This window comes from Phoxinus phoxinus (genome assembly GCF_949152265.1).
Source record: "Phoxinus phoxinus genome assembly, chromosome: 21".
Taxonomy (NCBI): domain Eukaryota; kingdom Metazoa; phylum Chordata; class Actinopteri; order Cypriniformes; family Leuciscidae; genus Phoxinus; species Phoxinus phoxinus.
In genome coordinates, this window is record NC_136896.1 from 11,977,103 (window position 1) to 11,992,596 (window position 15,494).

A 15,494-nucleotide genomic window follows, 5' to 3' on the forward strand; every position below is an offset into this window, starting at 1 on the left:
TATAGAAGGGACGTATGTGATTGCTGATGCAGCCCAGTTTTGTGAAGTAAATCGAACAACTCAAAAGAATGATTCCCTTGCAAATCGGACATTTCCAACCCAATCTCATTTATGTTTTGGCAAATTTGTAGTGAATTCATATGAATCTAAACTATTTTCTACGAAAAAAACTAAGCATGAACCTCCACCCCTTCCCCCACCCCTAAACCTAGTTCTCACTGGGGGTCAGCAGATCATACAGAAATGTACAGTACAAATGAGATTGAATGTATTCATACAAATTTACCAATTTGCCAAAATGCTAGATAGTTACAAACTGCCATGATATTGTGTTGTACTTTTCTCATAAATGTCAAGATTTTCTTAGAATAACTTCAATTTTAGTCTGAAATTTGAGTACGATCCCATTAAGCTATGTTTGCCAGAACTGCTTTGGTCAGGTACAGCATGTGAAAGAAAGCCTACTGGGGTTCTACTGTCAATTAAGACATTAAGGTTGCTGTGCAACTGCTGCTTAACAATCACAGGTCTTAATTTGGGAATTCTCCTGGGCTTGACCAACCTTGCTGATAGAGAGATTTCAGGCATGTTTTGACATGAGGTGTGCTAATAGCCCCTGAGTAAGGACTAGCGGAGAGGTTTATGTAAGTTTGTTTATCAAGGTGAAGGACTGGAAGACGTAAGAGACAAGTTCAATCCCTCAGAAAAAAGGTCCAAAACAGATGATTAGGCCGGTACACTTTCAAAAGGTACACCTTTGTACCTTATTTACACATAAAGGGTGCATATTAGTACATTAAAAGTGCATATTAGTACCTATATGGTATATGTTAGGACCTTTTGAAAGGGTACCACCCCAATGACAGCTTTAGTGCCATTTTCTCAGAGAGTGCACATAGCCATTGGTGCTCTCCATTTCATGGCATTTCCACTGCTAATGTCACCTAGCACAGCTGTATGAATGAAAACAAATACAGGATGTGATGTCCAGAACCACAAACAGACAGGGTCTCCTCAACAGGGTCAAGTGCTTCCACTCAGCTCTGGCTCACTGAATGGACTTTCTCGATCGCTGAGTTATTGAACCCAGCGGAAAACTTTAAGTCTAGTTGAATAAAAAATATGATGATACCATGCAGGGCAATTCTACAAGATCAAAAATGATTAAAGGAGTAAAGCAGTATTAAGAAACGTATCGGCATATTAAACGATTTTGAGACCTATTCAAACAGACTTCCCAGTTGCCTTATTTGCTTTTGCACAGCAGTCTGTTTGACTTTGTCTGATTTCGCTGAGGCTTTCCATAAGCCCAAACACATCCTTTCAGCCAGATAAAATAAAGCATGAGGCTCTACAAGGTTTGTACTCTGCCGCCAGGCATTGAGCAAGTGAACCTGAAGAAAGACTTTGAGTCAAGTCTGCTTCTACGAGAAACAATCACAAGTGACACTGTCCACAAACGCTGAGGTCCTCCTGGTTAGTCTCACTGCGTTACATCATGCGGAGAGCTACATACCCCTGAGTCTATAGGCAGCTGAATACAGCTCAGCTGGCCATGCAAATCGTCCTTCTTGGTTACTTCCTATAGTGGACACGTGTTAGGATTTTAACACACAGAGCGAAAAGGTAAGAAAGGGGAAAAAGCATAAAAAAGTGTTAGAAAATTGACAAAAGACAAAATTATGAGAAATTTTACTCCCACATTTCACTTAATACTTCTGTTGAAGTAAAAGCTGTTGTGCATTTTGGGTGGAGTTTAGGCTGTTAGCATGCTCGAAACAGTGAGTTTGTGGAGTCGATGCACCTCTTGATGGAAATAACATCACCACATTTATTTCCATCAATCTTTGGTCAAGATCTTGTATTGACATGACAATGTCTACTTCAGCACCTCCCAAATACTTTCAATGAATTTAAGGTCCGGACTCAGAGGTGCCAATCCATGAGTGAAAGTTATTCTTTCACAATTTGAGCCTGATCAATCTCACTATTGTCATCCTGGAATATGGGCATGGTGTGTCTTGCTACATGGTTGTTTGAGCAATTAAAAGCTACACACTCCATTGATTAGGGTTAAAAGAACTGTTCCCAAACATATAACATGCTAGAAACATATTAATCACTGCAATATCCAATAATAGCCTCTTAAGCATTTGCCTATTTGGGGGTTGCTGGGGAACATATATAATATTATTTAATATTATTATATTATATTAGCTATATTATATTATATTAGAAATAATACATGCATTTATGGTGGCATAGTTACATAATTACATTACCAATCAAAAGTTTGGGGTCAGTCTTTTAAAAAAAAATACTTTTATTCAGCAATGATGCATTGAATTGATCCGTAAAACCACTGTTTTAGAAAATTATATTATTTAAATAAATAAATAAAAAACACTTCCATCAAAATATTAAGCAGCACAAATGATTTCAACATTAATAGCACCAACTCATTCTAATATATATTAGAATGATTTTTGAAGGTTCGTGTGAAACTGAAGACTGGTAGAAGATCATGTGACTCCAGTCAGTGGCTGCTGAAAATTCAGCTTTGCCATCATTGAAATAAATTACATTTTAAAATTGAAAAGGTTATTGTCACAATATTATTATTATTTTTTTTTTATCAAATAAATGCAGACTTGGTAAGAATAAGAAACAATTGTCTTTTTTTTATCATACCAACCCCAAACTGATTACCAGTGTACAGTATACAGTATACTGTATTTGACCTATAGGTGCCACTGCAAAGATGGACACAAATAAAGAGTAAGACATAGGAAACGATAAAAAAACAAAAACAAGAAAAACTACTTTTAAACCAATAACCTACATGGAATGGTCACTGAACACGCTGACATATAATTTGACATGTACGCTATGATCCGAACGAGATTGTCTGTTTACAGCAGTGCGACTATGTGAAGCTTTTTGCTTCAGTGGACGGGGCATTACACTGTTGAGGGGACATTCATCCTGGTGCTTGATCTCTCTGCTTCACACGCGTCATTCACCCACCAGTTTCCCCAGCAACCCTGACGCACTGAAAAGTTGGACCAACTAAAAATAAACATGATGTTTGCAGAAAACGATGTAAGGTTAAAGTATTAAGTCAACAGTGTTCGTCAGTTGTACGGGAAAGCGGGAGAATACGGGCGTTACATCAGTTGGGATGAGATTATAATATCTGATGCACTTAGCAAAGGTAAAGGCAGATAGGGGTCAGCTGAGTGCGGGCTATCCTCTCTAATTTAAGAGTGGAGAGTTTATTTTGAAGGCTTCTGAGCAACATAATTTCCTCTAAACTGCCATGATGCAGTATGAAAGATATTTCTATCTGGCAGGCAGGCACAGGAGAGGCACGCTCATCTTTTAGAGAGGGGAAAAAAGCGAAAAACTGAGCTCCGTCCAGATATTACCTTCTCTCACGTTGACTAAAAGTCTGTGTCTGCTCATCCAAACTTAGAACTTTCTCTTTCACTACCATTATGCAAATTAAAATGAATGACAAACCAATTTTCAATTACGTGATTTGCAGCTCCTTTTGTTGTTGCTCTAATGAGGTGTTACAGAAAAAGCACTTTAAGATTTTTGATTCATATTCGTTATTCTAACAATGATTTTGCTTGATGGAACAATCAATCAAAATCTAGAGCTACTTTTTTTTCATTAAAAGTTTTTTTACGAATCTTTTAAATCGACCATGTGAGAAGAGGATATAATACATTGTTAAGGTTTTAGATTTACACTAACATTTATCATGAGATAAACGGTTTTGCATCCACTAAAAAGCTAAACAACAAAAGTTTTATTTTCAATAGTTCATCATACCTCATACCGTACAAATAAAGGTAATCAAAGATTTTTTTGAACTGTATACACACGCCATTCTACATGATTTGGTTTGTCTCTTTCCAAAGAGACAGTAATAAAACAAGCCCTCCACCCAAAATGATACATAGGTATAACATTTATATCTCTGATTTATCCTGAGCCTGGCCATTTTTGTGTGTATGTGTGTGTGTGTGTCTGTCTTTCTGTCAGAGAAGAATGGCTGCTATGCATTGGGAGATAAGTTGTCTCATAAGATCATGGAAAAAGAAGGCGATAAAGCAAAAGAATGAAGGAAGGAGGATGGGAAGGAGCTCTCATGGGCGAGCATGAGTGTGGAGTAGGTACTCAGAGGTGTAAAGTCCAGGGGTCAGAAAGTAAAAGTCCCGCCATATGTTTATTCTACCCATGAACTCAGCCAGCTGATTTCACTAATTAGTCATATCTTCTGGCTGAAAAACTGCTAATTAGCAAATCCAGGTGATTGGAACAAAATACTGAGGACTTTTACTTTACTTTGAAGATGGACTTTACACCTCGGTGGGTACTATTATACACAGAACAAGAAACGAATCCCTTCTAGTTGAATAAATAATACTACATAGTGTCCTAACCAGGCACAATGCGACAAACCAACAAGCTTTCCAAGTGTTAACCAGCTGTGATAATGACACTACGTTTTGTTAGTTGCTTCTGTACTTCTATGGCACACAATGTCCCATTTCAGTTTTCTCAGCAGCCATCTTGGAAATGTGCCAGCTATTTTCCAATCTAGACTATTTATCTACTTAAAGAAGAAAAACCAAAATCTCCAAAGCTGTTTGTCAAGATAACGTATCCATAACCTATTTTTTTCACTTAACAACAATAAAGACAAAAATAGTATTGTATATTTAACATTTTAGCTCAAATTATGAATTTAGCTCAAATGACATACTACTGTATACACTATGCACTTAAACTACACAGTATGTACTCTATATCCTAGTGTATGATATTTTCCACACTTTCTTAAATAACTATGTCTTCGAAGAGCACTTCTTAAGGCCCGTTCACACCAAGGATGATATACAGTAGTATATATAAATGATATAAAATGAAAAATAAAGTTTTAAAAATCATTATAAATTCTTTGAGAATAGGGAAGTCCACGCCACAGCTACAATAATGACAGAGAAGAATGATATAATTGGAATAACTTCCATAATTTTTTTTCCAGCTGGAGAATTATAAAACATTGACAACCAATCAGAATCCATCCAATTTTAAAGAACTTAAACATTAAAGGTGTCACATGCTACTGCAGCACACACTTATAACACTTGTAATTGTGCATTGGTGTGGACAGTATAGTTATTAAAATTATCGATCTTAGTGTGAACGTGACTATATTGTTGGGATTTATTTAGCGTGAACACACTACTCACAGTATTTTTACCATAAAATAGCATAGAAAGGTGCATAAGTATGCAACTTAGAACACACCTACATGTTTTATATTACATTGGTCCGGTTAAACTTCATTTTAAGTAAAAAAAAGTTGAAAGGAAATACTTCTATTCTTCAAAGCTGCTATATTAACCATTATGATTTCTCCCATTCACCCCAATATACTGGCTAAATTCAGAATAGCATACTCGCGCACAACTCTTAGAATTTATGCCATAGGAGTAGGATGCTAGAATTATTTTCTGAAAATAAGCCAGTGTCTCTTTTAAGTGGTTTTGTGCTTCATATCCCTGCCCACATGAAATTCACTGGACCAAAATCGCTCTTCACATATAATAAACCTCAAAAAAGGATGGGAAGAGATTGATAAAGAAGTTTTGCATAACAAAGTATATGACAAATCCTTCAAATACCTCAGAGAAAATCATAAAACGGCTTCTGTCTAGTCATGAAAATTCAAGGTACATGTTCTTAGTTTCACACTCTTCTGTGGAGTGGAGTGTGAGAAAGCATGCAAACAGATTGGCTGTGATTTTGTTGCGTCAAGCAGCATTTTTTTCTTTTAGTCTCGACAGAAAAATAGCTTTTCACTTGAATTTTGTCACGTCGTGCCAGTTTAGGACATAGTGTTAGACGAAAGGGACATGAGAGAGCTAAGGGAGAAAGAGAGAAGAAAGATATGGTGTTGGATTATTATGTGCTAGAACAAAAAGGAGAAGACAGACTGTCAAGTGAATGGGGGAAACAAGAGGATGAAAGTGTTCAGGTTAGTTTGGAGAATGGTTTTACCTCTGTTTGGAATCCCTCCACTAAGATGGCCACCAACAGGTTGAACAGGACATAGTTTCCAAAAGTCATGAGGGCGATGAAGTACAGAGCAGCCACTGGAGAGGTGGAGGCCATCCCATTATACAGTACCTTATTCCAGTCCTCCTGAGTCAATATCTGATGAACATCAACATATTAAACAAACATCAGCAACAAATACACAGTCAAATTGTTATTTACACTCATGTTCAAAAACTGGGGTTGTGTAAGATTTTTTTGAAAGAAGGCAGCATTTATTTGATATAAAACACAGTAAAAAAAAACGCAATATTGTGAAATATTATAAGACCATATCAGTTTTCTGTATAATTTTTTAAACAATATTTCCATTGTTAGTTGATGTTAGCTAATGTAAACAAATGGAGCCTTAATGGGTAAAGCGTTACCTATAAATATCTTAACTGTCATTTTTTGACCCATTTAATTCATCATTGCTTAATAAAAGTATTAATTTCTTACAAGCTCCAACATTTTAAACATGTACATGTGTTTGAAATGTGCTTCATTTGACCATCTGTAATTATTTGGGATCACAAAACGTAATTACACTAAAACGTACAGTATTTAGTGATGTCCACTTATGATCGGATCACTTAAGATGGATGAAAAGTTGCATGATTCGAATTGCAGTTTGTGTAACATGCGGGAATCTTGCCTGAAAAACTGTAACAATGGCCCACAGCAAAGAGTCAAAGTTCTTGCGGTCAGGAAGAGTGTCTCCGTCTCTCTCAGAGCCGAATTTACATCCAAACAGGTGCATGCCGAGAATACTGTAAAACAATAAAAAAATACAGTTAAAGGAAAAATAAATGGACAGAATATAGTACATTCAAACTGCACAGAATGATCTCTAATCTTGCCTGAAGATGAATATGAAAAGCATAAGCAGCATGCAGAAGGTGGCCACATTGTCCATGGTCTTCATCAGGACCACCAGCTGCCGTTGTAGGGCGGGCATGAAGCGAACCAACTTCAACACCCGCATGAGTCTGAAGGTCCGCAGCACCGATAAACCTCCTCCCTGCTGACCAACAATTTCCCAGACGCTGTCAACACATATAAACACACAGATCTGACTATCTGGCAGAATGCAGAAGAAGGACAATGCTTAAACATATCCTGAGGGGAGATATCCAATAGATTGGGTTATTTCTTGAAAGAAAAACAATCTAACATGTTTTGGTGCGATGTTAGAGCAGTTTGTTGCATTTCAAAGCAAGCAAAAAAAAAATGTCACTAGCTAATTGAATATAAGAAGCTATCTCAAATATGTTCAAATATATCTCAAAAACGTCATGGTTTCCACAAAAACATTAAGCAGCACTGTCAGCATATTATAATTATTTCTGAAGGATCACCTGACAATATAAGTAGAAAACATGTATTTTGAATTGTAATAATACTGTTTTAACTATGTTTGGTCAAATAAATGCAGCTAGGTGAGCTTAAGAGACTTAAGAAAAATGAAAAAAACAACATACCGACCCAAAACTTTTGACCCGTAGTGTATATGCAGATTTACAACACATCACTGAATTCATCAGACTGTTTTCCATTCATTAATTTCAATTATTATTTTAATGTCTATTTAATAATTAACAAAAAATGTGATGTTTCATACATTTTTTGTTCTTCTAAAAAAACTGTTTATTTTTAGCTTGTTACATATTTGCAGCTTGTTTCACCATCAAAGGATGATTGCATTACTATGGTAACCAGTGCCCCCACCCCCCCCACCCCACACACACACACACACACACACACACACACAGACACACACATTAAACCACGCCCCCAGAATAGTGCGTGTTGGTGACTGTGTCTATGCAACATGTTGAGAATTAATAAATGCAAGAAACCTTCATAACATCGTACCATGCCAAATCTTTTGCTTGTTGAGAAGTCTTAGTATGCTAATTTATGACAATTGTGAATGAATGGGCGTGAAATTGCAGCATTCATCATGACAGCTGACAGTCATCAGACTGAACAGGCAACAGATGTCCCATCATTCAATAATAGCTGCATTCTGTCTGGCTGTCACTGTTGTGATATAACACACTGCCAGTGTGCATTTTCAGAAATGAAGATGAACATCAATAAACAGTGATGCAGGCAGCGTTATTATTGTAACACACATTTAAAAGTTCTGAGAAAGGAATGAAGATGAGCATGTATACCTGATTACTACAATAATGCCGTCAAAGATATTGTAAGGGTTCTTGATGTAGCCGAATGGACCATAGACCAGCATTTTTAACAGCATCTCCAGCGCAAACAAACTGGTGAAGACGATATTACTGATTTCCAGAGCGTTTGTCAACTCGTCAGGCTGAAAAAGAAAGAGAAGAGAGAAAAGAGGATAAAACCCAGACTATCACAGAGATGCGCCATATCAGTACAGTTGTGAAGGTCACATCATGTCATATTAGTGAGAATAATTGCAAGATGAACTGCTTACAAATATGATGATTTTGAAAACTTTGATGATGAAATATAAAAAGAAAAGAAGGAGGGCTGTACATAAGGACACACATTATCATTAATAAAACATTATTTTATTGATCAAATACAGTCTCTGAAAAAGAATAACAAATTTCAGCAGTGAAATATGGGCAATTCTTTTCATTGCATCCCCAAAATTTGATGTATGGGTTGATTATTATTAAAAATAACACATTTTGATTTTAACTTATTTTGGTTGTTTGAACGTCACAACAGTCTTGAAACACTGTTACCATGCCTTCATCATTTATTTTTTACATCTTTGAGTTTGTGACATCATATCCTGTTGCAGGGTCTAAAGTGATAGCATGCTTAAAATGTACACAACCCCAACTTATCAATTATTGTTGTGCAGAAAAAATATATGAACAGTATCACATTCCTTGGGTCACTGTACCCAATATAGTGCACCCAATACACTTTTTACAAAAAAATAATTAGAAAACAGACATTATTTTATAATTGGAGTACTATGAAAGTTTAATTAATGAGGGGAAGAGTAAATGATGTCCTATTTTGATCATGTTTTAAATGAGCAAAGTTCAAAAACACATGCATTAAGTTATAGTATCTAGAGTATTGCTGGATCAAATATTTGTCAATGAACATGTATTGGATCCATTTAACATTCAACAGGCCAACATTATAAGAGAGGCACAAAAGCACGAAACAAAAAACAAATAAGATATGACAACCTTCAGAAATTATTTTTTTGCAATCAAATATCAACATTAAATCATATTTTACTTATTATTATAGAACATTAAATATTTATTTATTAATAAACTCATTAACAACTAATTCCAGTGTTGCTTTATATATCAAATATATGTTGCTACTTCAGCAAAAGATTGGCTACTTTTTCCTCACTAAACTGTACAATCTATATTTTGTATTGGCAAGCATTTAATTATTTTACCCAGAGAAAAAACATTGGATTAAGCAATAATCGGTTTGTAATATCTGCCTTTTTAATTTATAAAAAAAATCGGTGGCTACTACATCGGTGCATCTGAAAAAACACAAAATACACTTCGAATAAATTGCAAATTGCAAGAAAATGGAAATGCATTTTTTTAGAGGTTGTCTCAATGCATGTAACTCTATAGACCATCCGAAACAGCTACAGACTACAGATATCCACAGGTGTCACTCTTTGGCCTGCCTGGCAAAGCATTTAAAAAAGAATAAGTTTCATAAGAAAAATATGTTCTAAAAACATACTATCTTCTCAACTCCAAAGGGCCTGAGCCATTTTTTTATCTCATTTAATAAAACAGAACACCGACTCTCACTTTCATGGCCTCATATTTCAGACTGTGCTAGCTTAACGAATGTGGGGATTACCTTTTTGACATCCTAAACACTAAGTTTCTCATTGTTCTTTTGTTTTATCAGAGCACATTGTCTCGAATGACTGGAAGCTGAACTTCAAATTCAGATGCAGGTGAACTAAAAAGAAAGAACAGCAGATTCCCTGGTGTAATTGATGTAGTTGATAGTTTGGTATGCAGAGAAAAAAATATTTTATTTATTTATTTTTATGAGGCAGGGGTGAATTGAAGGAGAGACATATGGGCCGGTTCATATTTCGCGTCAGGTTTTTTTCGATTGTAAAAATGAGACTGGGCAAGAGACCCAGCACGCATAACACATTCTTGAAACATCACGGCTAGCTGGGTTTAATGAAGAGAGTCTTAAACGCCTGAAAACAAAACACAACATCCCCAAGCACGCAACTATTTGCCCATGAAAACTAACAGTGATTTTAAGAGACATTTAGACAGGTCACCAAACTTCAGAGCTTTAAATGATGACAAAAAACTATGTAACCACTCTAATTGTTTTACTGAGATGATTGTTTCCGCAAAGTAATGAGGAAAAAATACAATTACATACTGTGCATGAAATGAAAAATAACATCTATATTAGCTAATAGAATTAAATGTAATCTAATCAGATTTAGAAGTGGTCCGTGGAGCACGATGATGAAGTGTGGGGCTATTTGTGGTGTTTCACAGAGGTAGGGAAGAAAGCCAGCAGTTTTTCTTTTTTCCTTTTTTTTTGCCGTTTCTGGATCTAAACAGCTGAGGGTTGGGCACCGTCTACCCAGCAGGAGCTTGCTCTTGGCCTCTTCATTGGGAGGCCTTTCAGTTCAAATCAGGACCACTTGTGGGAAGAGTACATCACACTCCAATCTCTGCAGGAGTGATTTTTCCAGGAACGGCAAGGCTGAAGACTAACGCTGAACTCTTTGAAAGGTTTTGATTCACGAAACATCCGACATAAAAAAAAATTCTCCGTTTTTTACTTTCTATGCCTAGAAACTCCTAAAAATGATGGAGCCCCTATAGAGGGACATTGTGATAGTAGTAGTTTTAAAAAAGAATAGCAATACAAATCGAAATCACAAAAGTGTGAATGCACCCCGAGATTTACCGTGAGAAATGTTGTGATCGCTTGTAAAACTTTTCCAGTTAATATATTAAAATAGAAAATTTCCTTCCATCTTATATTTTTTCCATCACCATGTCCTCTTAAGAGCTACATAAAAAATAAAGGATATTTTGAGCCTAATCTGTTTTATTTTACTTAAAGGAATCGTTTACTTCGAGAATATCAGTAACCAGACAGTTGATGGACCCAATCGACTTGCATGGTAGTAAAAAAAATACTATGGAAGTCAATGTACCCCATTGACTTCCATAGTATGTTTTTTTTTTTACAACTATGGAAGTCAATGGGGTACATCAACTGTTTGGTTACCGACATTCTTCAAAGTATCTTCTTTTTTTGTTTAGAAGAAGAAAGACATTCATACAGGTTTGAAACAACTTGAAGGTGAGTAAATGATGACATAATTTTCATTTTGAAGTGAACTATTCCTTTAAAGGGTTCAAAAATACCATGTTAAGACGGTGTTGGTGTGAAACATCCAGACAGGGAGCTCAGACAAGCCTGAACTTCAGACCCCTCTTCAGATGAACTGCTCCTAAAGGGCCATATCTCACCAGCTGCACACCGCTATCAGCTGCTGCTCATTCCAGCACATAGCAAACGTCCCTTTCCCTTTATCTAATCATACAGCTCCAATAAACAAAGCACTGTGCCATGGGAAACATGCAGGTATATGTATACATAAGCTAGGGTGCACATTGCAAATCTGAAAATCTATTTGTGAGTCTGTATATACAGTATACACACATTTGTTTGCTTGCAGGTTTGTTTATGTTCATATTTTCTCATTTACATACAGACGTATGAACACATACACTGAGGTCCACAGTGAAAATCTGGCATTCAAAATGTGTGTGTATATATATATATATATATAAACGTCTGACAAAAAAGGCCTCTGCACAACAGTTGAGATTGTAATAATAAAAAAATAATAATAATAATAGTGTGAACAGCAGAAACCACATGTAATCTGATCTTTTCTATTCTGATTTGAGCCACTTTCATGGTCCTAAATCACATACAAGTCTGATGTTTTGCAATGTGACCTCAGTCTGAACAGTTTTCGGAATTCATGTGACTTTTACATCGCTCTATCAATATTAGTCACAATTATCCACTGATGGGAGTTACTACAAAGATTTTACATACTAGTTGTTCTTCGGTCACTTTGTGAAAATGGAAGACGGCAGCAAAGTTAGTCAGTGGAGGGATGGTGAGCTGATATACTCATTCAAGTCAAACTTGGAAAAACTGTATGAGAAAAACTGCTCTCCTCATACTTGTCTGCTTCCTTTCTTATCACCTGTGACACATCAACTTATAAATGAACATGTAAATGCTGACTTCAGTATAACCTCTGTGTTTACTTCTGTATAATTTTGCGCTGCGTGCCGACATTGCCATTGTTCTTTTGCGGATGCGGTTAAATTCAGGATCGCGACCTGTTCACACTCGAATCTGATATTGACCACATTTAAAAAAAAACTATGTGAAATAACTAAATAATAATAATCAGATATGACCAATAAATCCGAATGGACCACTAAGGCTTGCGGTGAGAACGTATCCTTAGAGACCCTTGATGGGTCATTGTTTAAAGTTGTCACTGGTGGAAGCTTTAGAGGTTGTTTTCTTCTGAGGAAAGCTTTACACTGCTCATATAAAATAAAATAAAAAAAAACTTCCCTTGGCAAAAGCACCACTGTGGTGGCCACTTCCCAAGTATGAGATATGTGTTTCCTCATTACCAACAATGACGAGTACATGCTTTACATCCAGTGAAACAGAAATTGTTCAAAATAATTTAAGCCCATGACGAGCAGTTGAGATCGTTTCATTGAAGCATAAACTAGCTGGTCTCATTTCCTCTCATTATGTAAACCTCATTATGGCTCAAATGGCTTTTAGACAAGCTAAAAGTTCACCACATGTTCACCACATAACGGTTTGAAAAGCCTAAAACAACTTAGTAAGTAAATAAATGCTTGAGGCGGATGTGCAGTGAACAAAATACTGACATTTTAAAGACCCCACAACATATTTTCTATTGAGACAGGAAGTTGGGGTTGCATATCGCAAAGGGCTCATATATTTCAGCTTTTTCCTTACACAGATTATTGATAATTTTCATATTTGGTTAAACCCATGCAGTTAAACACCCACATAATACATGCTCTGATCTGAGGATAGGAGGCCTAACTAGGCCTAACTATCATTACAAAGGTTGTGTGAAGTCCTGAAACAAAGCAAGCCACCCTCTGTTTTCATTAACTTTCATAGCCAGAGCAACAATAACCATTATGCCCCAATAGCACATTAGGAAGGAAGGGAAATTAATAAAAGGGTCAGCGTGGGAGGAAGAGGTTGAAAGAGAGAGAGAGAGAGAGATTCCCAGCAGAGATGCTTGTTGAGATTGTGAACTGGGTTAATGAGTGGCTTGGAATTGTGTGGAATTTTCTTATGATGCTAAATATTCGTGTGTACATCACAGGACGCTGCATATTATTATTAGAATATTCTAAATATGCATAACACGGGATAAGACATGTCGATTTGAACAGTAACATCCTCCCCTCTAAACTATGAACCAGACCTGCACAGCCAGTCCGCAGGGAAGCTTAAAGGAATTCATAGCCATGTAAGATTAAGAGCTTAAAAAAGTTCACCTACAAGTAAGTCAACAAGATACTTGAGCTGGAAAACAGGGTATAGATAAACATGGTACTCTACATGACGCATATCATCTCCTACACCACAACATGGGGTTGAGAAGTTTAATATTCCTATGAGGCACAACATTTCATATTCAGAGAAGGAATAATCACATCACAACTGTTTTGCCACAGCTGCCAATAGCCAGTGACTTTTGTAATAAAATAAAATAATAAAATATCCAAAAATCACTTGAACAGTGTGATATATTTCCTGCAGTTGTGAACTTACAATATCCCAAAAGTTCCCAAAGATTTGTATTGCCATTTTTATTAAAATGCCCATTTTAAATAATTGGCCGTCCCGGAAAACCTGTTCACTTGTCGCCTGTCCCTGACGTAATATCTGCGCTATCCCTGGTTTCCGCTCAAGTACTGCCATAGTAACCATGGCGACAGACGTGGACAACTGCGTAGTGCGTAACATCTAGCTGCATGCTGTTGTTGTTTCGTTCAAACATTATGGACCAAGGCAAGACTTTGAGGAAAAAGGAGAACTGTATGTTATTCTAATGTTGATCTAGCTTACTGCTAGTCTCATGTAGCCAACAAACTAACACATAGAATAACATTATAACTTTCAACACACTCAAATGGAGTTTAGTGTGATAGTGTAAACCTAGTGAAACAGCGCTGTGTTAGCACACATTTAATTCGTCTAATAAACTGACCTGTGTGAGTATTATTCAGCACTTGCGGGTAGTTCTAAAAAGTCACAGTCACGCTAAAAACATAAATGTATAAACATTATTAGATCCATCGGCTTGACAAGTTCCATAATTCAGCAGGATATTTTGTGTCATCAACCTACGGCTTTGTTATTGTAAGAGGTTAGCGACCCCTAGCGGCGAAAAAAAATAACATATTGTATCTTTAAGACAATTTACCGACCATAAATATAAATATATTTACCAGCCATGAAACTTTTTTTTTGCAAAAAACAGGCAGTTATGACACCAACAATTTAGATACCAGTGAAAATTCACAATTTCCAGGTACAGAAATTTTATAAAGTAATCAAATGTAAAATAGCACTGCATATGTCTGCACTGAACAAATTAAACATAGATCAATCCTTTTTAAAGTTATAAAAGTTATTCAGTTAAGAGCAGTGAGTAATTTTTCTTTGCCTTTTGTTGTTTGATTAACATTAAGACAGATGGCAGCAGGTACAGTATATTAGGCTGCTGTCACTTTAAGAGCTAATGTACGGATCCAATATAATGAAACGTGTTTTTTTTCTCAACTGTTCATGTTTACTTAAGACATAACTGACTATGTTTACGAGGATACTCGCCAATACGGGCATTTTGAAGCACAAGACGACGTGAAAGAGTTCAATTCAGTATTCGCGCACTGTCTGATGCGGATTTCTAGGCGCGCTTCGGATGTTTGCGCACATAAAACTTCCCACACACACAGCGAGTAGCGAATTGAGTTCCCTTTCACGTCTTCTTGTGCTTGAATATTTAAATTGGCAAGGCTTAAACTTTCGGGACGATGCAGCACTTGCCCGTCAACTGTCCCGAGCGTCCTTCACATTTGTTCACGTTCATGTTCTGACAACATTGCATAAAATGCATAAAAATATTACCGTCAACTGGCATCGTTTCATATACTCGCCAACACCCTCACATTAGGCGCTTGGCGAGTGTTAATTTTAGGCCCTGGTTGTATGGGTGCAATATTATGGGAGGCAAA

The 15,494-nt window shown here is 36.5% G+C and overlaps 1 protein-coding gene across 1 annotated transcript in view; it reads right to left on the minus strand.

Annotated features, from left to right (window-relative positions):
- cacna1g (calcium channel, voltage-dependent, T type, alpha 1G subunit) overlaps positions 1 to 15,494 on the minus strand; it is a 123,918-nt gene that overhangs the window by 71,484 nt on the left and 36,940 nt on the right. Inside the window, exons 9-12 of the mRNA XM_079594783.1 lie at positions 8,298 to 8,449; positions 6,978 to 7,163; positions 6,773 to 6,887; positions 6,079 to 6,234 (exon numbers count right to left, since the gene is read on the minus strand). Coding sequence (XP_079450909.1) covers positions 6,079 to 6,234; positions 6,773 to 6,887; positions 6,978 to 7,163; positions 8,298 to 8,449 — 609 coding nt within the window. The remainder of the gene's footprint in view (positions 1 to 6,078; positions 6,235 to 6,772; positions 6,888 to 6,977; positions 7,164 to 8,297; positions 8,450 to 15,494) is intronic.